This window comes from Pelodiscus sinensis, unplaced genomic scaffold (genome assembly GCF_049634645.1).
Source record: "Pelodiscus sinensis isolate JC-2024 unplaced genomic scaffold, ASM4963464v1 ctg126, whole genome shotgun sequence".
NCBI classification, from domain to species: domain Eukaryota; kingdom Metazoa; phylum Chordata; order Testudines; family Trionychidae; genus Pelodiscus; species Pelodiscus sinensis.
The window spans coordinates 209764-233950 of record NW_027465898.1 but is presented as its reverse complement, the minus strand read 5'-3'; the positions used below and the strand labels follow the sequence as shown (position 1 = coordinate 233950).

General features: G+C 71.5%; 2 protein-coding genes across 2 annotated transcripts; both read right to left on the bottom strand.

Annotated features, from left to right (window-relative positions):
• Positions 1-240: 240 nt before the first annotated feature.
• On the bottom strand, positions 241-10748 carry CBLC (Cbl proto-oncogene C). The gene is given in 14 exon segments (XM_075916220.1): positions 241-374; positions 469-727; positions 829-936; positions 1654-1802; positions 2108-2239; positions 2321-2382; positions 2385-2407; positions 3051-3188; positions 4031-4155; positions 4758-4838; positions 4840-4912; positions 5999-6145; positions 9617-10251; positions 10728-10748. Coding segments are annotated over 11 exon segments (1581 nt in total). The 3' UTR covers positions 241-374; positions 469-727; positions 829-936; positions 1654-1658.
• A 263-nt stretch (positions 10749-11011) lies between these two features.
• On the bottom strand, positions 11012-22388 carry BCL3 (BCL3 transcription coactivator). The gene is given in 11 exon segments (XM_075916219.1): positions 11012-12024; positions 12027-12128; positions 12131-12169; positions 12616-12736; positions 15157-15324; positions 15434-15511; positions 16315-16403; positions 16551-16752; positions 19502-19610; positions 20650-20818; positions 20964-22388. Coding segments are annotated over 11 exon segments (2109 nt in total). The 5' UTR covers positions 21328-22388; the 3' UTR covers positions 11012-11356.
• Between the last annotated feature and the right edge of the window lie 1799 nt (positions 22389-24187).

The window sequence follows — 24187 nt, the reverse complement described above, 5'->3', positions numbered from 1 at the left end:
GGGGGGGCGGGAGGATGGAGCACCCCTCTGTCTAGGAAGAGGCCAAGCCTCCCCACAGCCAAACGCTTCCCCCCACCCCTGCCCCAGCTCCCCCCCCCCCCCAGGGCCAGCCCCCAAGATGAACCTCCTGGGGGGGTTGAAAGGGCAGAGGTGCCCTGTGGGGTGCTGGTGACACCTAGTGGCCACCGCTGGCATCACAGCTCCCCCCCCCCAGCCAGAGCCCGGACACGGGTGGGGGTGTCTGGTCCCTGCATCTCTTTTATTGCGGGGAGCGGAGCCGAGGTGCTGCAGAGGCCCATGGCGGGTCCGGCCGTCCGGGGCAGGATCAGCCCCCCCATCGCTGGTGGGTTCGGCAGGAGTCCGGCGGGGGATGCCTGGAATGAGACACACACGTCAGGGACAGGCAGGGAGGGGGTGGGGGCCCTGGGGCAGGAGCAAGTGGGAGGGGTCGGGCAGTAAGAGACTCACCCGGGTTGAGCCCCCCCGGACTCCTGGGGCGCAGGCAGAGCTGGGGGGGGAGGCAGAAGGGCGTGGCCCTGCTCTTTCCCGTCTGTTGGCCTCTCCATCACTCACGGTGCCCCCCCCCGCCTTGCCCCCCTCAGCTGGGTCCCTGGGGGAGGGGCAGGGCAGGCAGCCCCCGAGGCCTGGGAGGGGGGGGCAGAGGCCGATGCCACAGCCAGTCATCGGGGTTCTGGTTGGGCTGGCCCAAGGGGCGATCTGGGGGGGCCTGGAGAGAGAGGGGGATGGTTACACCAGAGGGGATGCACTTTGCACACTCACATTCCCTTGCGCACACACTGCAGTTCCCCCCCAGCCAGGGTTGCTCACCTGTGGTCCGGGGTCCAGGGTCCTGGGTTGCAGCAGGTCCAGCCGGGGGGGGACAGGGGGGCCAGGTAGCTTGGGGTCTGGGCAGGGGGGGAACCCAGGGTGCCCTGCCTGTGGTGAAAGTCAGGAGGCTGGCTTCAGCTCCTCCTGCACCCCATACGCCCCTTGTCTCCCTGCCCCCCCACCCCCTCCTGTCGCCTCCCCCACCCCAGCCCCCCCACTGCCTATCCCCAGCCCCACCCCCTCCTGTCGCCTCCCCCACCCCAGCCCCCCCACTGCCTATCCCCAGCCCCACCCCCTCCTGTCGCCTCCCCCACCCCAGCCCCCCCACTGCCTATCCCCAGCCCCCACCCCCTCCTGTCGCCTCCCCCACCCAGCCCCCCCACTGCCTATCCCAGCCCCCACCCCCTCCTGTCGCCTCCCCCACCCCAGCCCCCCCACTGCCTATCCCCAGCCCCCACCCCTCCTGTCGCCTCCCCCACCCCAGCCCCCCCACTGCCTATCCCCAGCCCCCACCCCCTCCTGTCGCCTCCCCCACCCCAGCCCCCCACTGCCTATCCCCAGCCCCCACCCCCTCCTGTCGCCTCCCCCACCCCAGCCCCCCACTGCCTATCCCAGCCCCCACCCCCTCCTGTCGCCTCCCCCACCCCAGCCCCCCCACTGCTATCCCAAGCCCCCACCCCCTCCTGTCGCCTCCCCCACCCCAGCCCCCCCACTGCCTATCCCCAGCCCCACCCCCTCCTGTCGCCCCCCCCCACTATCTATCCCCAGCCCCTCCTGACACTTCCCAAATCCCAGCCCCCCCCCCCGCCCTGCTCCAGCCCCCACCTCTCTCAGGGCAGCCAGCTCCCGCAGCACCAGCTCCACGTCCTCCAGGTCGTCGTCCTCCGGGGCCCCCCCGCCTGCGGCTCGATGCGAATCTGCTCCTGCCCCTGGATCTGCCGGCGGCAGAAGGGGCAGGTCTGGGCCTGCGCTTGCTGAGAGGAGATGGAGGGTCAAGGCCGCCCCGGGGGGGAGGGGCCGGACGGGGGGGGGCCGCCCCGGGGGGGAGGGGCCGGACCGGGGGGGGCCGCCCCCGGGGGGGAGGGGCCGGACGGGGGGGGCCGCCCCGTGGGGGAGGGGCCGGACGGGGGGGGGGCCGCCCCCGGGGGGGAGGGGCCGGACGGGGGGGGCGCCCCCCGGGGGGGGGCCGGACGGGGGGGGCGCCCCGGGGGGGAGGGGCCGGACGGGGGGGAGGGGCCGGACGGGGGGGGGCGCCCCGGGGGGGAGGGGCCGGACCCACCTGCCAGGCGCTCAGGCAGCCCCCGCACAGCAGGTGCCCGCAGGGCTGGATGCGAACGTCCTTGTCGTTCTCGGCGCAGATTTTGCAGAGCTGGAAGGTGCAGCCCATCTGGGAATAGAGCTGGGCTTGGTCCTGGGGGACAAGGAGGGTGAGGCTGGTCCTGCCCAGGCGGGGGGGGGGGGCGGGGGGGGGCGGGGCAGCCCTGGTACCGACCGGTGAGACCTCGATCCGGTTCTGAGGCGTCGGTTCCATCAGCGCCGTCAGGTCCGGATTCACGTTCCTCCGTCGGGATACAGGTAACTGGGAGGAAGGGGAAACTGAGGCCAGGCTGGTCTGACGCCACTCCCTGGATCCACACCCAGACCCAGGGCTGGTCCCACAGGGGGCCCCTCCCCCAATCCAGGGTACTGGGCCCTGGGCCCACTGAGCCCGGCCAGCCAGTTCCCTCCTGCGGCTGCCCCAAGGCAGAAACAACCCCCCGGCCCAAATCGCAGACTCCGGGCACCTTGTGGGGCTCTGCCCCCGGCCCAGCAGAGCCCCCGCTCACAAGCCGCCCCCCGCCAGCCGCCCGCTCACAAGCCGCCCCCCGCCAGCCCCCCGGTCACAAGCCGCCCCCCGCCAGCCCCCCGGTCACAAGCCGCGCCCCGCCAGCCCCCCGATCACAAGCCGCGCCCCGCCAGCCCCCCGGTCACAAGCCACCCCCCGCCAGCCGCCCGCCAGCCCCCGCTCACAAGCCGCCCCCCGCCAGCCCCCCGCCAGCCGCCCGCTCACAAGCCGCCCCCCGCCAGCCCCCGCTCACAAGCCGCCCCCCGCCAGCCCCCCGCTCACAAGCCGCGCCCCGCCAGCCCCCCGCTCACAAGCCGCCCCCCGCCAGCCCCCCGCTCACAAGCCGCGCCCCGCCAGCCCCCGCTCACAAGCCGCGCCCCGCCAGCCCCCCGCTCACAAGCCTTCCTTGTAGCCCTCGATCAGTGCCTGGAAGAGGGGTCGCTCTTCGGGAATGGTCTGCAGGATGCGGCCGTCCCGGCTCACGTAGCCAATGGCCCACTGGCCCAGCTGTGTGCAGCTGAGACGGAACACGTAGCTGGGGGGACAAAGTCAGTGGGGAGAGACCTCAAAGCCTCAGGGGGTGCAAGGGGGCATGGCAGAGAGTGGAGAGGGGGCGAGCAGGGGGCGCTGTCCCCAGGCAGGCCGGGCTGGCCCCAGAGCAGCACTAGGAGGCGCTGTGGGGCAGGAGCTGGGGCTCAGCAGGGGCGCTGTCCCAAGGCAGGCAGGGCTGGCCCCAGAGCGGCACTAGGGGGCGCTGTGGGGCAGGAGCTGGGGCTCAGAAGGTGGCACTGTCCAAGGCAGGCAGGGCTGGCCCCAGAGCGGCACTAGGGGGCGCTGTGGGCAGCAGCTGGGGCTCAGCAGGGGGTGCTGTCCGAGGCCGGCAGGGCTGGCCCCAGAGCGGCACTAGGGGGCGCTGTGGGGCAGGAGCTGGGGCTCAGCAGGGGGCGCTGTCCGAGGCCCGCAGGGCTGGCCCCAGAGCGGCACTAGGGGGCGCTGTGGGGCAGGAGCTGGGGCTCAGCAGGGGGCGCTGTCCGAGGCCCGCAGGGCTGGCCCCAGAGCGGCACTAGGGGGCGCTGTGGGGCAGGAGCTGGGGCTCAACAGGGGGCGCTGTCCGAGGCCCGCAGGGCTGGCCCAGAGCGGCACTAGGGGGCGCTGTGGGGCAGGAGCTGGGGCTCAGCAGGGGGCGCTGTCCGAGGCCCGCAGGGCTGGCCCCAGAGCGGCACTAGGGGGCGCTGTGGGGCAGGAGCTGGGGCTCAGCAGGGGGCGCTGTCCGAGGCCCGCAGGGCTGGCCCCAGAGCGGCACTAGGGGGCGCTGTGGGGCAGGAGCTGGGGCTCAGCGGGAGGGGGGATCTCTCCATCGGCCCTGCCCATGGGTGCCTACCTGCCTGGCTTGTTGAATAGGGCTGCAGTCGGTCCCTCACTTCGTCGTAGGTCAGGAAGGCCACGTAGGCCGGGTGCGTCACCGCCAGGTGCGTCCAGTTCTTCAGCAGCGTGGGCCAGGGCTGCCGGGCCATGAGGGTCGTGCTGGGTGCCCATGTCTCCAAGCCCCTCCCCCCACACAAACCCCATTTCCTTCGCACAGGCCCGGCTCCCCCGGCTGCTGCTTAGCCGGAAACCCTCACGGCTCCCGCCCACGGGTCAGCGCTGCATCCTGCTAGGGCTCAGGGCAGCACCTGGGCTCTGCTCGTGGGGGGAGGGGCGCGGACTGGGGCCTTGTGGGGGATGGGCCACAGGAGGAGCCCCTCACTCCCGCAATGTGGCTGGGCCCATGGAGCGAACGTTGCCGGGGGGGGGGCAGCCTGCAAGATGGGGGTGGTGCCTGGAGCAGGCGGTGGGAGGGAGAGGACAGAAGGGGCAGAGGTGGGGGGGATGGCTGCCACCCCCAGCCTGGCCCCAGGACTGCCCCCCAGCCCGCATCTCCCCAGCCTGGCTCCCCCATTTCCCTGGCCTGGACCTGCTCCCCAGCCCTAATCTCCCCAGGACTGCCCCCCCCCGACCGGCCCCAGGACTGCCCCCCCCAGACCTAGTCTCCCCAGGACTGCCCCCCCCGACCGGCCCCAGGACTGCCCCCCCAGACCTAGTCTCCCCAGGACTGGCCCTGTACCTGGAAGAGGCGGGTGAAGATGTGGAACTCGAAGATGGAGACGTGGTCGCTGCAGGTGAGGTCTATAGTGGCTCGCAGGGCTGCGGCCATGGGCCAGGTGCCACGGGATGCACCTGCTGCAGCCGGCCTGGAACTCACTCCAGGGCACCAGGCTCCTGCAGGGGCAGTGAGGAGGGGCAGGGGGTAAAGAGAGGTTGGGAAACCTGGGGGGCAGGGGGGGAGGAGAGGGGTTGGGATACCGGGGGGCAGGGGGGAAGGAGAGGGGCTGGGATACCGGGGGGGGCAGGGGGGGAAGGAGAGGGGCTGGGATACCTGGGGGGCAGGGGGAGAGGAGAGGGACTGGGATACCGGGGGGGGCAGGGGGGGAAGGAGAGGGGCTGGGATACCGGGGGCAGGGGGGGAGGAGAGGGGCTGGGATACCGGGGGGGCAGGGGGGAGGAGAGGGGCTGGGATACCGGGGGGGCAGGGGGGAGGAGAGGGGCTGGGATAGCGGGGGGGCAGGGGGGAGGAGAGGGGCTGGGATACCGGGGGGGGCAAGGGGGGAGGAGAGGGGCTGGGATAGCGGGGGGCGGGGGGGAGGAGAGGGCTGGGATAGCGGGGGGGCGGGGGGAGAGGAGAGGGGCTGGGATACTGGGGCAGGGGGGGAGGAGAGGGGCTGGGATACCGGGGGGGGGGCAGGGGGGAGGAGAGGGGCTGGGATACCGGGGGGGGCAGGGGGGGAGGAGAGGGGCTGGGATACTGGGGCAGGGGGGGAGGAGAGGGGCTGGATAGCGGGGGGGCAGGGGGGGAGGAGAGGGGCTGGGATAGCGGGGGGGGCAGGGGGGGAGGAGAGGGGCTGGGATAGCGGGGGGGAAGGGGGGGGAGGAGAGGGGCTGGGATAGCGGGGGGGAAGGGGGGGGAGGAGAGGGGCTGGGATAGCGGGGGGGCGGGGGGGAGGAGAGGGGCTGGGATAGCGGGGGGGGCAGGGGGGGAGGAGAGGGGCTGGGATAGCGGGGGGGGAAGGGGGGGGAGGAGAGGGGCTGGGATAGCGGGGGGGCAGGGGGGGAGGAGAGGGGCTGGGGGGGCGGGGGGCGGGGGGGAGGAGAGGGGCTGGGGGGAGGAGAGGGGCTGGGGGGGGCGGGGGGGCGGGGGGGAGGAGAGGGCTGGGATACTGGGGCAGGGGGGGAGGAGAGGGGCTGGGATACCGGAGGGGGCGGGGGGGAGGAGAGGGGCTGGGATGCGGGGGGGTATCGGGATCTCACCGTGGCCCCCAGGTTCCTCTCCAGAAGGCCTCGGCGGGTGGCTGGCTGGGCCGGAACTGGTGGCCCTGGTCCTGCCCCTCGGGGATCAGGGCCCGGAGCTCCGCCAGCATGTGGCTGAAGATCAGTGAGAGCTTGGTCAGCTTCCTCCTGGAGAGCCATGGGGGGGGTGAGAACGGGGCCAAGTGCCCCTGCCCCACCACAGACAACACTTTGGGGGGCAAGTATCAGAGAGGATCCCTGGCCATGGGGAACAACGGACTCTGCCCACCCCAGAAACAGGCCCTGAGATGGGGGAGGTGAGGGGCACCGGCAGTGCCGGGGAGCGCAGGGCAGGAGCGAGGGGCACCAGGAGGCCCGTGCGGGGGGTGCGTGAGGGGCACCGACAGGGCTGGGGGGGAGCGAGGGGCACCGGCAGGGCCGGGGGGGGTGCGTGAGGGGCACCGGCAGGGCCAGCAGGGCCGGGGGGTGCGTGAGGGGCACCGGCAGGGCCAGCAGGGCCGGGGGGTGCGTGAGGGGCACCGGCAGGGCTGGGGGGGGAGCGAGGGGCACCGGCAGGGCTGGGGGGGGGAGCGAGGGGCACCGGCAGGGCCGGCAGGGCGGGGGGGGGAGCGAGGGGCACCGGCAGGGCTGGGGGGGGGGAGCGAGGGGGCACCGGCAGGGCTGGGGGGGGGAGCGAGGGGCACCGGCAGGGCCGGCAGGGCGGGGGGGGGGAGCGAGGGGCACCGGCAGGGCTGGGGGGGGGAGCGAGGGGCACCGGCAGGGCGGGGGGGGAGCGAGGGGCACCGGCAGGGCCGGGGGGGGGAGCGAGGGGCACCGGCAGGGCCGGGGGGGGAGCGAGGGGCACCGGCAAGGGCCGGCAGGGCGGGGGGGGGGGGAGCGAGGGGGCACCGGCAGGGTGGGGGGGGGGGGAGCGAGGGGCACCGGCAGGGCTGGGGGGGGGGAGCGAGGGGCACCGGCAGGGCCAGCAGGGCTGGGGGGGGAGCGAAGGCACCGGCAGGGCCAGCAGGGCTGGGGGGGGAGCGAAGGGCACCGGCAGGGCCAGCAGGGCCGGGGGGGAGCGAGGGGCACCGGCAGGGCTGGGCGTTTCCCATTTTGGTTCATTAACCGTCCCAGACTCTCTGCTTGGGCTGCTGGGAGCTGGTTACTGAGTAACTTGGGCTGCGCCCTTTCACCAGGGCAGGACCGGAGCCTCCAGCCCCTCCCTATGGACAAGCACCCCTCACCGCCGACCCACAGCCCCCCAGGCCTACCCTGCCCCCCCAGCTGCCGGTGCCCCTCACTCCAACCCACAGCCCCCCCAGGCCTACCCTGCCCCCCAGGCTGCCGGTGCCCCTCACTCCGGACCCACAGCCCCCCCCAGGCCCTACCCTGCCCCCCAGCTGCCGGTGCCCCTCACTCCCAACCCACAGCCCCCCCAGGCCTACCCTGCCCCCCAGCCTGCCGGTGCCCCTCACTCCCAACCCACAGCCCCCCCAGGCCTACCCTGCCCCCCAGCTGCCGGTGCCCCTCACTCCCAACCCACAGCCCCCCCAGGCCTACCCTGCCCCCCAGCTGCCGGTGCCCCTCACTCCCAACCCACAGCCCCCCCAGGCCTATCCTGCCCCCCAGCTGCCGGTGCCCCTCACTCCCAACCCACAGCCCCCCCCAGGGCCTATCCTTCCCCCCAGCTGCCGGTGACCCTCACTCCCAACCCACAGCCCCCCCCCAGGCCTACCCTACCCCCCCAGCTGCCGGGTGCCCCTCACTCCGGACCCACAGCCCCCCCAGGCCTACCCTGCCCCACAGCTGCCGGTGCCCTCACTCCGGACCCACAGCCCCCCCCAAGCCTAACCTGCCCCCCCAGCTGCCGGTGCCCCTCACTCCCAACCCACAGCCCCCCAGGCCTACCCCTGCCCCCCCAGCTGCCGGTGCCCCTCACTCCCAACCCACAGCCCCCCCCCCAGGCCTACCCTACCCCCCCCAGCTGCCGGTGCCCCTCACTCCGGACCCACAGCCCCCCCAGGCCTACCCTGCCCCCCAGCTGCCGGTGCCCCTCACTCCGGACCCACAGCCCCCCCCCCAAGCCCTACCCTGCCCCCCCAGCTGCCGGTGCCCCTCACTCCGGACCCACAGCCCCCCCCAGGCCTACCCTGCCCCCCCCAGCTGCCGGTGCCCCTCACTCCGGACCCACAGCCCCCCCCAAGCTACCCTGCCCCCCCAGCTGCCGGTGCCCCTCACTCCGGACCCACAGCCCCCCCCAAGCCTACCCTGCCCTCCCAGCTGCCGGTGCCCCTCACTCCAGACCCACAGCCCCCCCCCCAAGCCTACCCTGCCTCCCCAGCTGCCGGTGCCCCTCACTCCCAACCCACAGCCCCCCAGGCCTACCCTGCCCCCCAGCTGCCGGTGCCCCTCACTCCCAACCCACAGCCCCCCCAGGCCTACCCTACCCCCCCAGCTGCCGGTGCCCCTCACTCCGGACCCACAGCCCCCCCAGCTACCAGTGCCCCTCACTCCTGACCCACAGCCAGCCCAGCCCTGGCTCCCCCCCGCAGCTGCCGGTGCCCCTCGATCTCAGCCTACAACCCCTCCCAGCCCTACCCTGCCAGTGCCCCTCGCTCCGACCCACAGCGGCCCAGCCCTACCGCTGCCCCTCGCTCCGACCCACGGCCGGCCCAGCCCTACCGCTGCCCCTCGCTCCGACCCACGGCCGGCCCAGCCCTACCGCTGCCCCTCGCTCCGACCCACGGCCGCCCAGCCCAGCCCTACTGCTGCCCCTCGCTCCGACCCACGGCCGGCCCAGCCCAGCCCTACTGCTGCCCCTCACTCCGGCCCAGCCCTACCGCTGCCCCTCGCTCCGACCCAGCCCTACCGCTGCCCCTCGCTGCCGACCCACGGCCAGCCCAGCCCTACCGCTGCCCCTCGCTCCGACCCACGGCCGGCCCAGCCCAGCCCTACTGCTGCCCCTCGCTGCCGACCCACGGCCGGCCCAGCCCTTCCGCTGCCCCTCGCTGCCGACCCACGGCCGGCCCAGCCCTACCGCTGCCCCTCGCTCCGACCCACGGCCGGCCCAGCCCTACCGCTGCCCCTCGCTCCGACCCACGGCCGGCCCAGCCCTACCGCTGCCCCTCGCTCCGACCCACGGCCGGCCCAGCCCTACCGCTGCCCCCTCGCTCCGACCCACGGCCGGCCCAGCCCTTCCGCTGCCCCTCGCTCCGACCCACGGCCGGCCCAGCCCTACCGCTGCCCCTCGCTCCGACCCACGGCCGGCCCAGCCCTACCGCTGCCCCTCGCTGCCGACCCACGGCCAGCCCAGCCCAGCCCTACTGCTGCCCCTCGCTCCGACCCACGGCCGGCCCAGCCCTTCCGCTGCCCCTCGCTCCGACCCACGGCCGGCCCAGCCCTTCCGCTGCCCCTCGCTGCCGACCCACGGCCAGCCCAGCCCTACCGCTGCCCCTCGCTCCGACCCACGGCCGGCCCAGCCCTTCCGCTGCCCCTCGCTGCCGACCCACGGCCGGCCCAGCCCTACCGCTGCCCCTCGCTCCGACCCACGGCCGGCCCCAGCCCTATCGCTGCCCCTCGCTCCGACCCACGGCCCTGGGCATCCCCGCCTCGCGCTGCCCCGCTGCCGGGGGCCAGTACCTGGAGGCCGACCCCTCCTGACAGATCCCCTCGGGGTCCCCCTTGAAGAGCCGGGCTGCCTGCTTGGCCTTGCGCTGCAGGTTGCTGAGGAAGACGGGGAAGTAGCCGGCCCCCCAGAGGCGGCTCAGGCCGGGCCCGGGCTGGCCCGGATCCGCAGCAGGTGCTGGCGCGTCTGGGGCAGGAGCTGGGGCAGGCAGGGGGGGCTGCTCCTCAGCCCCAGGCCCGGCTGCTCCACCAGCACCTGCAGCTTCTCCAGCGCCTGCAGCGCCTTGTCCAGCGCGCTCCGCGTGGCCGCGCCCGGGGCGCAGGGACCCCGACGGGCGCCCGGCCCCCCTGCAGCCGCCATGGCCCCTGGCCCGAGGGGAGACCGCGCTTCCTGCGCCGGGCCGGGCCGGGGCGGGTCTGGCGGGGGAGGGGGCAGGAGCGAGCCACACAAAGAGGCCCTGGGCCCCCCCCCCACATCCGGAGAGGTCACTCCCCCCGGACGGGAGGCGGCGCGGGGGCGTGAACACATCACCTGCCGCTCGCTCGGCCTGTGTACCTCGGGGCGCTGAGGGCAGAGCAGGGCTGAGCTGGGGGGGGCGGTGAACAGGGCCGGGCCGGCCGCAGGTTCGGAGTGAGGGGCACCGGCCGGGCTGGGGGGGGGGGCGGCTTGCAAGGTCGGAGTGAGGGGCACCGGGGGGCGGGGCAGGGGCTGCAGGTCGGGAGTGAGGGGCACCGGGGGGCGGGGCAGGGGCTGCAGGTCGGGAGTGAGGGGCACCGGGGGGGCGGGGCACCAGCAGGCGGGGGGGCAGAGCAGGGCTGGGGGGGGCAGGAGTGAGGGGCACCGGCCGCGCTGGGGGGGCTGCAGGTTCGGAGTGAGGGGCACCGGGGGGCGGGGCACCAGCAGGCGGGGGGGCAGAGCAGGGCGGGGGGGGGCAGGAGTGAGGGGCACCGGCCGGGCTTGGGGGGGGGGGCGGCTGCAGGTCGGGAGTGAGGGGCACCGGGGGGCGGGGCAGGGGCTGCAGGTCGGGAGTGAGGGGCACCGGGGGGCGGGGCACCAGCAGGCGGGGGGCAGGAGTGAGGGGCACCGGCCGCGCTGGGGGGGCTGCAGGTTCGGAGTGAGGACCACCGGCCGAGCTGGGGGGGGCATAGGGCTGGGCCGGGAAGGCTGCCGGTCGGGAGTGAGGGGCCCCGCCCGCTGCGGTGTCTCCTCCCCTGTTACGCTCGCGGGGCGGGGCCTGAACCTACCTGTGAATCCAGGGGCCGCAACTCACCTGTCCCCGGGCGCGGCTGGAATCCGCCTGCAATGTCGCCCTCGGCCGCCAGAGGGCGCGGCAGCCCGGCCAATTCCCCCCAGCCCCTCCCCCCCCCCCTCTCCCCCAGCCCCACAGCAGAGCAGTCTCAGTCCGGCACAAAACGTACAAAAATATTTTATTAGAGGCTTAGAAAAGATCCCCCATAAGTTACCCCCCAAGCCACAACTCCCTCCCCAGGAGATTCAAGTATCTGACTGGCAGCAACTGACCTGGGGGCAGGCTGGGTGGCCCCCCCCCCACCTGCTTCTAGAGGAGCAGAGAGGGGGAGCCTGGGAGCCAAAGGGTTAATGCTCGTGAAGGGGGGGGCTTGGAGGTCCCCATAAATCCAGTCAATGCAGTAAGTTCTGTGGCACCACCCCAGGGTGCGGGGGGGGGGGGGGGTGACGTGGGCAGCCCACCGAGTGCTGGCTGCAGGTGGGAAGGCAGGACAGAGAGAGGATGCTCAAACCCCCTCGCACAGCACGGCAGGCTGGGAGTGGGGCATGGTGCTAGCCAGCCCCTCAGCCCCCCGGGACTCCCTCCCTGGAGGCAGCCAGAAGCCGGGGCCCACAGGCAGGGGGCAGCTGGTCCTGGCAGTGGGAGGCCCAGGGGCCCACCAAAAACATGGAGACACGCAGACTCCTTGGTCCCGCAGGCAGCTGCTGCTGCTCAGGAGGGGCCCTGGGGTCTCTAGAGAACAGAGGGGGGCCTGGAGGGGCAGCTCTCCCCAGACCCAATCCTGTCGCCCCATGGGCAGCCCAGGGCCACATTTCCCCAGGGCCCGGGGTTGGGGGTCAGCAGCCCCCAGGGCTCCGTCTGTCAGCTGCCCCCACCCGTCCTGGCTGCCAAGCAGCTGCCCCTCCACCACTCCAGGGGGCGGGCTCCCCGTCCCACGCCGAGTCCGTGGCTGGTCCAGTCCAGCGCCCCTCCCAGGAATCCGAGGGGGGGCCAGAGAGACAGTTGGTGGGGGACAGGCAACAGGCATCGAGAGGTGATTGGCTGAGGAGTTCTGGGCGGGAGATGCAATTGGATAGATGGCCCCATGGAGGGCAGGCTCCAGTAGGCTTCCGGCCAATGGTGGAAAAGCCTTGGGGGTAATCGCAGAGCCCATTGGCTGCCCCAGGGTGGGCAGGCCACGTTTCCCTCCAGCTTCACCCCAGGGAAGGGGGCAGATGACGCCCCATTGGCTGGCTGAGCAGTTTCTGGCCTGTGATTGGCGGGGGCAGTTCTGCAGGGCCCGGGGTCCGGGGAGGGCTCGGGACACAAAGGGGAGAACCTGGGGGGAACAAAGGGGACATCAGGGAACAGCTCGACTCCGCCCTCCACCCCCCAGGGAGCCTGGAAACACCCCACAGAAAATCTCGCCCCCCCCGGCACGGGTGAGGGGGCTCGCGCGTCTCCCGCCAGGCTGGCTCCAGGGCGGTGGGCAGGACGACGGCGCAGGGCCCTCGGCGGGGGACAGTGCGATCCCCTGCACTGACCAGACAGTCGTGTGGAGACTCGCACCCCCCCGCCTCTATCAGCCAGAGGGGAGGGGAGGGGCAGGAGCCGGTGCTGGGGGGAGCTAGCTGGAAAGCCAGGCCCCCCACGGGGCAATGGGGACGGGGCGCAGTGGGGGCAGCGAGACCCCCCTTCCTGACTCATGGATGGAGATTCCCGTTCATAGAAACGTAACGTCCCTCCCCTCAGGAGCCGTGGGGAGAGTGGGGCGCTGGCACTCACCAGTGGGGGTCGGGCAGGCGCCAGGGGAGCTGCCAGAGCTGGGTGCCGGGGAGGCGCCTTCCCGGCTACTGGTGGAGGCCGGGTGGGGCCGGGAGGCCTTTCCCCTCAGGATATCAATTACCTAGAAAGGGAGGAGGGAGAGTGTTACCCTGCCCCACTGTGACCCCCCTGCTCCCCACAACCACTCCAAGGCCCGTCGCTGCTCTACCCCACCTTGCAGGAATGGCTGCTCCCCGGCCCCTCCCTGCTTCCCCCCATGCCCGGGACCCCACTCTGCCCCATAGCTCAGCCCAAACTTCCCCCTTAAGCCCCAGCAGATCACAGACCCATAGAGCACTAGGCCTGGCAGGGACCTCGAGAGCCAGCGAGTCCAGTCCCCGGCCCCCATGGCAGGACCCAGCACCGACTAGACCAGCCCTGAGAGACATTTATCCAACCTGCTCCTGAACATCCCCAGAGACGGGGATTCCACAGCCTCCCTGGGCAACTTATCCCAGGGTTTGACCCCCCTGACAGGCAGGAACTTTTCCCTAATGTCCAACCTGAACCTCCCTGGCTGCAGTTTAAGCCCATTGCTGCTTGTCCTGTCCCCAGAGGCCAAGATGAACAAGTTTGCTCCCTTCTTCTTATGACCCCCTTTTAGATACCTGGAAACGGCTCATGTCCCCCTCAATCTTCTCTTTTCTAAACTAAACAAGCCCAATTCCTCCAGTCTTCCCTCCTAGGCCATGTTCTCCAGACCTTTCATCACACTTGTGCATCCCCTGCTAACACCCTGCCAACCCTCCCCCACCCTCCCGCCGCCGACCCTCCCCGCCACCTACTAGCCCCCCATCCCCCGCCGCTGGCCCCCCCACCGCCACCCCTCCCAGCCCCCTGCTCGCCCCCCTATCCCCTGCCACCGCCCCTCCCTGCCCCTCCACCTACTCACCCCCATCTCCCGCCGCCACCCGCCCCTCCCTGCCACCTACTCACCCCCATCCCCCTGCCACGGCCCCTCCCTGCCCCTCCACCTACTCACCCCCATCTCCCGCCGCCACCGTCCCTCCCTGCCACCTACTCGCCCCCATCCCCCGCCACCGCCCCTCCTGCCCCTCCACCTACTCACCCCCATCTCCCACCGCCACCGTCCCTCCCTGCCACCTACTCGCCCCCATCCCCTGCCACCGCCCCTCCCTGCCACCTACTCACCCCCATCTCCCACCGCCACCGCCCCTCCCTGCCACCTACTCACCCCCATCTCCCACCGCCACTGCCCCTCCCTGCCACCTACTCGCCCCCATCCCCTGCCACCGCCCCTCCCTGCCACCTACTCACCCCCCATCCCCCGCCACTGACCCTTCCCGCCCCTCCACCTACTCACCCCATCTCCCACCGTCCCTCCCTGCCCACCTACTCGCCCCCATCCCCCCGCCACTGACTCCTTCCCGCCCCTCCACCTACTCACCCCCATCTCCCGCCGCCACCGCCCCTCCTGCCACCTACTCACCCCCATCCCCTGCCACGGCCCCTCCCTGCCCCTCCACCTACTCACCCCCATCTCCCACCGCCACCGCCCCTCCTTGCCACCTACTCGCCCCCCATCCCCCGCCACCGTCCCTCCCTGCCCCTCCACCTACTCACCCCCATCTCCCACCGCCACCGCCCCTCCCTGCCACCTACTCGCCCCCATCCCCCGCCACTGACCCTTCCCGCCCCTCCACCTACTCACCCCCATCTCCCGCCGCCCACCGCCCCTCCCTGCCACCTACTCACCCCCATCCCCTGCCACGGCCCCTCCACCTACTCACCCCCATCTCCCACCGCCACCGCCCCTCCTGCCACCTACTCACCCCCATCCCCTGCCACGGCCCCTCCCTGCCCCTCCACCTACTCACCCCCATCTCCCACCGCCACCCGCCCCTCCCTGCCACCTACTCGCCCCCATCCCCTGCCACGGCCCCTCCTGCCCCTCCACCTACTCACCCCCATCTCCCACCGCCACCGCCCCTCCCTGCCACCTACTCGCCCCCCATCCCCCGCCACTGACCCTTCCCGCCCCTCCACCTATTCACCCCCATCTCCCACCGCCACCGTCCCTCCCTGCCACCTACTCACCCCCATCCCCTGCCACGGCCCCTCCCTGCCCCTCCACCTACTCACCCCCATCTCCCACCGCCACCGCCCCTCCCTGCCACCTACTCGCCACCATCCCCTGCCACAGCCCCTCCCTGCCCCTCCACCTACTCACCCCCACCTCCCACCGCCACCGTCCCTCCCTGCCACCTACTCACCACCATCCCCTGCCACAGCCCCTCCCTGCCCCTCCACCTACTCACCCCCATCTCCCACCGCCACCGCCCCTCCCTGCCACCTACTCGCCCCCATCCCCTGCCACGGCCCCTCCCTGCCCCTCCACCTACTCACCCCCATCTCCCACCGCCACCGCCCCTCCCTGCCACCTACTCGCCCCCTTCCCGCCCCTCCCCGCCCCCATCTCCCACTGCTGCCCCTCCCCACCCTACTCGCCCCCATCGCCTGTTGCTCCCCGGCCCCTCTCACCCGCCGGTTCTTGGCCACCATGAGCGCCGTGTCGTTGTGATAGTTCTTGATGCCACAGTCGGCCCCGTTGCGCACCAGGAGCCGCAGGGCGTCCAGCAGCCCCCGCCCGCTGGCCACGTGCAGCGCCGTGCACCCCGCGTACGACTGCGCGTTCACACTCGCCCCGCTCTGCCGGGGAACAGGACTGGGTGAGACGGGGCAGGGCGCCCCTCCCCTCAGAGCACGGGGCCTGGCGGGGTAGGGGACATGCTGGGGAGGGACAAGGGGGTGACCCCACCTGTATGAGCAGCTCCACCATGTCCAGGCGGCTGTTCTCCACGGCGTGCAGCAGGGGGGAGCGGCCGCTCTTGATGTCCTGTGGGTGCACAGCAGGCTCAGCCCCCCGCTGCACCTAGCCCCCCATGGGAACTGGAGGGGTTGGGGCCCTTCACTGAACCCAGCCCCCATGCATGGGGGGGGCAGAGAGGCTGGCCTGCCACTGAACCCAGCACCCCTGTGTGGGGCAGGGTGGACCCAGCCCCCATGCATGGGGGGCGGAGAGGCTGGCCTGCCACTGAACCCAGCACCCCTGTGTGGGGCAGGGTGGACCCAGCCCCCATGCATGGGGGGCGGAGAGGCTGGCCTGCCACTGAACCCAGCACCCCTGTGTGGGGCAGGGTGGACCCAGCCCCCATGCACGGGGGGCAGAGAGGCTGGCCTGCCACTGAACCCAGCACCCCTGTGTGGGGCAGGGTGGACCCAGCCCCCATGCATGGGGGGCGGAGAGGCTGGCCTGCCACTGAACCCAGCACCCCTGTGTGGGGCAGGGTGGACCCAGCCCCCATGCACGGGGGGGCAGAGAGGCTGGTCTGCCCACTGAACCCAGCACCCCTGTGTGGGGCAGGGTGGACCCAGCCCCCATGCATGGGGGGCGGAGAGGCTGGCCTGCCACTGAACCCAGCACCCCTGTGTGGGGCAGGGTGGACCCAGCCCCCATGCACGGGGGGGCAGAGAGGCTGGCCTGCCCACTGAACCCAGCACCCCTGTGTGGGGCAGGGTGGACCCAGCCCCCATGCACGGGGGGGCAGAGAGGCTGGCCTGCCACTGAACCCAGCACCCCTGTGTGGGGCAGGGTGGACCCAGCCCCCATGCAGTCCTTTGGGGGGCCCCCATACCCACCACAGCGTCGATGTCGGCGCCATGCTCCAGCAGTAGCAGCAGCGTGTCGGGGTTCGAGGTGGCCACCGCCACGTGCAGGGGGGTGAGACCTGAAGGCAGAAAGGGGGAGGGGTGAGCCAGGTGTGGGGAAGGGCCTGGGCTTCTCCAGGGTGTCCGTGTTCAAAATTCTTTGCAACCGCCCTCCTCCACCCTCACCCCCTTCTGCCCCCCCCCACCTGCCGCCCACCCCCACTCACCCTCGTAGTTCCGGGCCTCCAGATCGGGCCGGTCGCTGCCCCCCTCCAGCAGCTCACGCAAGCACCGGGGGCTGCCATGCTCGCAGGCCAGGTGCACCGAGGTCTGGCCGTGCCGGTCCAGCGCCATCGGGGAAGCCCCGTGCGAGAGCAGCAGCTTCACCAGGGCCGGTTGGGTGGTGATTACCGCCAGGTGCAAGGGCGTCTGAGGGCAAGAGAGCCATCAGCACAAGGCACTGCTGCAGGGAAGTGCGCAGCGCTGGCAGGGGTCCCAGCCACTGTCCAAGGGAAGCTGGTGGTGCCAGGGGCTTTCCAAGCAGGGAGCACAGGCAAGGCACCGCCATGGGGAAGCTCACAGCACTAAGACACGCAAGCTGCTTGGCTGGTGCACACCCTGTAACCAGAGGAAGCTGCCCCGTCCCGACAGCGCTAACCACAACCCCCAGCACCGGCCGCCTTGACGCAGGCGCTTCTCAGAAGGGGCTGGAGCTGCTTTACGGGAAATGGGGCACAGGGAGGCCACCCCCAGCAGAGAGACCCCCTGACACCCAAGCAGAGCTGGGGGGAAGGAGCCCGGGGCTGCGGGTCAGGAGTGAGGGGCACCAGCAGAGCGGAGGGAGCAGGGGGAAGAAGGACTGTGTGTGTCCAATCAGCCAGTGTCTGTGAGAGCAGGTGTATGCACCTCAGCGAGTGAGAGAGACCAGGGAGTGTGGTATTGCAAGGGGCGTGTGCTGTACAGCGTGCCCTGGTACTCTGGAGCACACGCTGCAGGATGGGAGCGTGCCTGTGTGTGTCGCAGTGTCACAGCCGTGCACAGTAAGCGTGCAATGCAGCGTGCCCTGGAGCACACGCTGCAGGATGGGAGCGTGCCTGTGTGTGTCGCAGTGTCACAGCCGTGCACAGTAAGCGTGCAATGCAGCGTGCCCCAGAGCACACACTGCAGGATGGGAGCGTGTCTGGGTGCGTGTCGCAGTGTCACAGCCGTGCACGGTAAGCGTGCAATGCAGCATGCCCTGGAGCACACGCTGCAGGATGGGAGCGTGCCTGTGTGTGTCGCAGTGTCACAGCCGTGCACAGTAAGCGTGCAATGCAGCGTGCTCTGGAGCACACGCTGCAGGATGGGAGCGTGCCTGTGTGTGTCGCAGTGTCACAGCTGTGCACAGTAAGCGTGCAATGCAGCGTGCCCCAGAGCACACACTGCAGGATGGGAGCGTGTCTGGGTGCGTGTCGCAGTGTCACAGCTGTGCATGGTAAGCGTGCAATGGAGCATGCCCCAGTGCTCTGGAGCACACACTGCAGGATGGGAGTGTGTCTGGGTGCGTGTCGCAGTGTCACAGCTGTGCATGGTAAGCGTGCAATGGAGCATGCCCCGGTGCTCTGGAGCACACACTACACGGTGGGAGCATGCCTGGGTGCGTGTCGCAGTGTCACAGCCGTGCACGGTAAGCATGCAATGGAGCATGCCCCAGTGCTCTGGAGCACACACTGCACGGTGGGAGCGTGTCTGGGTGCATGTCGCAGTGTCACAGCCGTGCACGGTAAGCGTGCAATGGAGCACGCCCCAGTGCTCTGGAGCACACACTGCACGGTGGGAGCGTGTCTGGGTGCGTGTCACAGTGTCACAGCCGTGCACGGTAAGCGTGCAATGGAGCACGCCCCAGTGCTCTGGAGCACACACTGCACGGTGGGAGCGTGTCTGGGTGCGTGTCGCAGTGTCACAGCCGTGCACGGTAAGCGTGCAATGGAGCATGCCCCAGGGCTCTGGAGCACACACTGCACGGTGGGAGCGTGTCTGGGTGTGTGTTGCAGTGTCACAGCCGTGCACGGTAAGCGTGCAATGGAGCATGCCCCGGTGCTCTGGAGCACACACTGCAGGATGGGAGCGTGTCTGGGTGCGTGTCGCAGTGTCACAGCCGTGCACGGTAAGCGTGCAATGGCGCATGCCCCGGTGCTCTGGAGCACACACTGCACGGTGGGAGCGTGTCTGGGTGCGTGTCGCAGTGTCACAGCCGTGCACGGTAAGCGTGCAATGGAGCATGCCCCAGTGCTCTGGACCACACACTGCATGGTGGGAGCGTGTCTGGGTGCGTGTCGCAGTGTCACAGTCGTGCACGGTAAGCGTGCAATGGAGCATGCCCCGGTGCTCTGGAGCACACACTGCACGGTGGGAGCATGCCTGGGTGCGTGTCGCAGTGTCACAGCCGTGCACGGTAAGCGTGCAATGGAGCACGCCCCGGTGCTCTGGAGCACACACTGCAGGATGGGAGCGTGTCTGGGTGCGTGTCGCAGTGTCACAGCCGTGCACGGTAAGCGTGCAATGGAGCACGCCCCGGTGCTCTGGAGCACACACTGCACAGTGGGAGCGTGTCTGGGTGCATGTCGCAGTGTCACAGCCGTGCACGGTAAGCGTGCAATGGAGCACGCCCCGGTGCTCTGGAGCACACACTGCACAGTGGGAGCGTGTCTGGGTGCATGTCGCAGTGTCACAGCCGTGCACGGTAAGCGTGCAATGGAGCACGCCCCGGTGCTCTGGAGCACACACTGCACGGTGGGAGCGTGTCTGGGTGCATGTCGCAGTGTCACAGCCGTGCACGGTAAGCGTGCAATGCACCACGCTCAGGTGCCCCGGCAATCTCGGTGTGGCAGGGAGCTGGAGAGGAGGGTGCCGCAGGGTTTGGCCTGGTCACTGCAGCGTGACCTGCAAGCAGGTACCTCCCCGTGCTCCTTTGTCCTTGTCTCTATCCCAGCCTCCTCCCGCCCCGTGACTCAGACTCTGACCCTGGGGCATCTCCCAGGCAACGGGGGAGGAAGTTGTTGGGGAAAGTCCCGTCTGTGCTGGGGCTGGGCGGGGCTGGGCACGTGGGTTCTGGGAACCTCTGCCCGGGCTGCCCCTCCCATCAGCCTGGTGCCACATGACAGCCCCGCCCCCGCCCACCAGGCGCATCGCACCCCACCTGCCGCAGGTTGTTGTAGACATCCAGGTCCCGCTGGCCCTGGAGGAAGAGGCCGACCAAGCGCTGGGCGACTGGCAGGTTTCCCTGGGCCACAGCGATGTGCAGAGCCCTGCAGGCAGAGGGGAGGGAGAGACCGTCACTGGGACTGGGCCTGCCTTGGGCAGGGGCCTGGACTTGACCTGCTGAGGTCTCTGCCAGCTCTAGCATCCTCAGGGCCCCCTGCTCCCCAGAAAGTTCCTCCCACCTCCTCCAGCCACAGTAATTCACCAGGCAGGTGCTGGCGAGAAGAGCAGGGGCAACAGTGTCACTGACCCCCCCCCTCCCCACTGGGCCCTCGAGAGCAGCCGATGAAGCCCTGGGCAGGTGCCAGCTAGAACAGCAGGCGTGACAATGTCACTGAATCCCCAGCCTGCCCTGCTGGCGCTGCTTAGAATAAGCTCTGCAGTGTTAGCAAGGGGCCCTCCCCACCCCCAATGGCCCTGAGCCCCCACATCTTCCCCACCCCCAAGGCCCAGAAATTGGCCATCCAGCTCTCCCCTCCCTCTCATGCCCTGCTCCCCAGCAGCCTGTCACCCCAGCTCCCCACCTTCTTCCCTGGCTCTACTGCCCCTCAGCCCCAGCCCCTTTGCTGCCCCCCAGCGTGCAGGGCATTTCAGAGAATGGCTCCAGCAGCCAAGTTAAGCGAAAAGTCAATCTCTCATCAGCAAGGCGGGGGAGGGGCCGGTGCCCTCCATTTGGGGCTTCCAGTAAGAGCCCCTGGCCACCAGCTGACCCCCACTTCCTGCCTCCATATCCACTGGCAGCTCCGGGCTGGGAGCTTCCCTGTGACAGTGCCCTCGCCAGCACCCCGCTGCTGCAAGCCTCCCCCACAACAGCGCCCTGTCGCTGCCCAGCTGGGACCCCAGTGCTGCGAACTTCCCTCAGCAGTGCCCAGCCGGGCCGGAAATCCGCGTCCCTCCCCTTCCAGTAAGAAGTTTGAGCCTTGAGACGATGACGCAGGAAGAAAACGTCACCGAGGGGCGGGGTCAGGGGGCTCCACAGCTGGGTCGGGGCCGGGGATTCCCCCTGGCAGCCGGTTCGCGGTCGCTGTCGCCGGCGGGGTCCGCGCTGGGGCCCCGGGCGATTTAACCCCCCCCCCCCCCACTTACGTGTCTCCATCCTCGTCCTGCTTGGTGGCCGTCGCGATGTCCGCCGCCAGCTGGGTCTGCAGGGGGCAGAGCAGGGGGTAGGGGGCGGCGGGGAGCCCCAGCAGGGGGGGCGGGGGCGCGGGGTGGAAGAAGGGGGCGCGCTCCGGGACCAGGAAGGGTCCGGCCAGACCTGCCGAAAGGGAAGTGGAGGGGTCAGTGAGGAGGGGCCCGCAGCTCCCGGGCTCCCCTCCCCCTCCGAGGCCCGTCGCGGGGGACCCAGGAGGCCGGGGGCGCCCCGGGTCCAGTCTTGGGGGGCGCGGGCTGGGCGCACCCACCTGGGTAGTAGGCAGCTGGCAGGCGGGGGTAGCCCACGGCCACGAAGGGGGGGCAGTAGCCGTTGCAAAAGGGGGGGCGCTGCCCCCCGTCGCTCTCCGTCTTGGGCACCTTGCCGGCTGGGGGCCCCTGTCGCTCCGCGCCCGGGCCCCGCACCGCGTAGCGGCGTTTGCGCAGGGGCAGCGAGGTCTCCGCTTTCCTGCCCCACTCGTCGGGGGGGCCCGGGCTCGGCGCCCCGGGGCGGGGAGGAGGCGTCCTTGTGGCAGGGGACGCGGGGCCTCCGAGACGGGGTACCCCGCTTCCCTGGCACCCGGGGGCGTCCCCCTTCCGCCACGTCCTCAGATCCACCGGCAGCTCCTCCGCCATGCCTCGGGCTCCTGGGTCCTCTGCCCCCCCCGCCGGGGGGTCACACGCTCGGGCTCCTGAGTCCTTTCCCGGGGGGGGGTCACACGCTCGAGGTCCTGGGTCCTTTCCCCGGGGGGTCACACGCTCGAGGTCCTGGGTCCTTTCCCCGGGGGGGTCACAAGTTCGGGGCTCCTGGGTCCTTTCCCCGGAGGGGGTCACAAGTTCGGGGCTCCTGGGTCCTTTGCCCCCCAGGGGGGTCACACACTCCGGCTCCTGAGTCCTTTCCTCCGGGGGGGTCACACGCTCGGGCTCCTGGGTCCTTTGCCCCCGGGGGGGGGGTCACACACTCCGGCTCCTGAGTCCTTTCCCCCGGGGGGGTCACACGCTCGGGCTCCTGGGTCCTTTCCCCGGGGGGGTCACACGCTCGGGCTTCTGGGTCCTTTGCCCCGGAGGGTCACACGCTCGGGCTCCTGAGTCCTTTCCCCGGGGGGGTCACACGCTCGGGCTCCTGGGTCCTTTCCCCGGGGGGGGTCACACGCTCGGGCTCCTGAGTCCTTTCCCCCGGGGGGGTCACACGCTCGGGCTTCTGGGTCCTTTCCCCGGGGGGTCACACGCTCGGGCTCCTGGGTCCTTTCCCCGGGGGGGTCACACGCTCGGGCTCCTGGGTCCTTTCCCGGGGGGGGGGAGGGTCACCAAGCGAGCCCGGCTCCGTCCGTTTGCAGCCGCATCCTGAGCCGGAGAGGGGGCGGCCCGGCTGCCCGCAGCCCCCGTCTAAGGCCGGGGAGGCGGCGGCAGAGGACTGGCCGCCGGGACTTCCCCCGCCGCTCAGCTGAACTCAGGGACTTTCAGCCCCCTCCCCCCGGGCAGGGGCGGGGAGTTACGGCCCGGCCCCGCCCCGGCAGAGGGGAGCCCCGGCGCCCTGGCCCTGCTTTCCCGGACTCTCCCCCACCGGAAACGGCCCGCAGGGGGGGGGAGGGAACGCCCCGGGCTCGGCGGGGGGGTTAACTCCTCGCCCCCCCCGCACGGAGAGACTCCCTGGCTCCGCCGCCTGGCCCAGACCCAGGCCCGCGGTTGTTGCTTGGGGGGAGGGGCTGGGGGAGTCAGCAGTGCCGGGAGCCGGGAGCCGGGAGGGGGCAGAGCGGGCAGGTCTGAGTCCCCGAAGCCCCCCCGTGACCATCCCTCACCCGGTCTCCCCAGAGGGCCCAGCCGGGCCCAGGGGGGGCAGCGTTCAGTCTCTTCTCCGAGCCTGCCCCCTGGCCCCATAGCGCCGGGGACAGCGGGGGGGGGGGGGGGGAGAGACTCAGCGACCCAGCTCCCCATCTCCCCCGGCAGTGACCCCCACCCCTCCTACTCCCCATCTCCCCCGGCAGTGACCCCCACCCCTCCTGCTCCCCCGGCAGTGACCCCCACCCCTCCTGCTCCCCCTGCAGTAACCCCCCTTCCTGCTCCCCATCTCCCCCGGCAGTGACCCCCCTCCTGCTCCCCATGTCCCCCTGCAGTGACCCCCCCTCCTGCTCCCCATGTCCCCCGGCAGTGACCCCCACCCCTCCTGCTCCCCATCTCCCCTGGCAGTGACCCCCCCCTCCTACTCCCCATCTCCCCCTGCAGTGACCCCACCCCTCCTGCTCCCCATGTCCCCCGGCAGTGACCCCCACCTCCTGCAGTGACCCCCACCCTTCCTGCTCCCCCGGCAGTGACCCCCTTTCCCTGGCAGTGACACCCACCCTTCCTGCTCCCCCAGCAGTGACTCCTGCCCTGCATCCCCTCCCCCAGCCAGATCCCTGTTTCAGGTGCAGGTGAGTGGGGGGAGGAAGGGGGCTGCCCGCATTTCCTGGGACGGGGCAGGAGCTGTGTGGCTGCCCGCAGCCTCCTGCCCAGAGGGACACAACCCAGGCACCAACCTTTCCACTGTCTGTGCCTCTGCCCTGCTTCCTTTGTCCACGCAGCCCCGAGCCCCCCTTCTCCGCCCTGGAAGCAGGCTCCGGTTTCCCAGAAGCTCTGGGGTTGGAAAGTCCCCGACTCTTCTCCTGCATTCCCCACTGGGCGGGGAAAGGGGGGACAGGTGAAGCCAGGAGTGACCGGAAGAGGATGGGAGCTTGCCACAGAGCCCAAGAGGGTGCAACTGCACGGTGGGGGCGTGTGCAAGGCCCAGGTAGTGGAAATGTCAGTCTCCTGCAAGCGTGCAAAGATCACTAGTGAGCAGACCAGTGTGCAGGTGACCAGGGCCCCAGGATGGAGAATACCCCTTGTGTAGAAGCGTGCTAGTCCCGCCCCCCCGCGCTGGGGGTGAACCCGGGAGCCCTGGCTCCCGACCGCTGCTCTAACCCGCCTACCCCACTGCCCTCCCGGAGCCAGGCCTGGACCGCAGGAGCCGGGTCGCACCAACCCCGCGCCAAAGGCGGGTTCTCCTGGAGCAGTGGGGACACCTGGTGGTGAACTGTGGAAACGCGCCTTTGTCCTGGGCAGGGCCGGGCTTCGGTGGCAGCCGGCAGGGGGCGATAGCGCGAGCCGCAGCCAGACACCCCGCCCCGGACAGAGGAGGGCTCCTGTGGGGAGGGAGGCAGGTTGCGGTGTCTGAGGGGCGGAGGGGCAGAAAGCATGGGGGCGGGGCGTGCCAGAGGGGCCTCTGCTCCCCTACAGTGACCCAAACCCCTCTCCACTGCTCCCCTGCAGTGACCCCTGCTCCCCTCTCCACTGCTCCCCTGCAGTGACCCCTGCTCCCCTCTCCACTGCTCCCCTGCAGTGACCCAAACCCCTCTACACTGCTCCCCTGCAGTGACCCTGCTCCCCTCTCCACTGCTCCCCTGCAGTGACCCTGTTCCCCTCTCCACTGCTCCCCTGCAGTGACCCAAACCCCTCTCCACTGCTCCCCTGAAGTGAC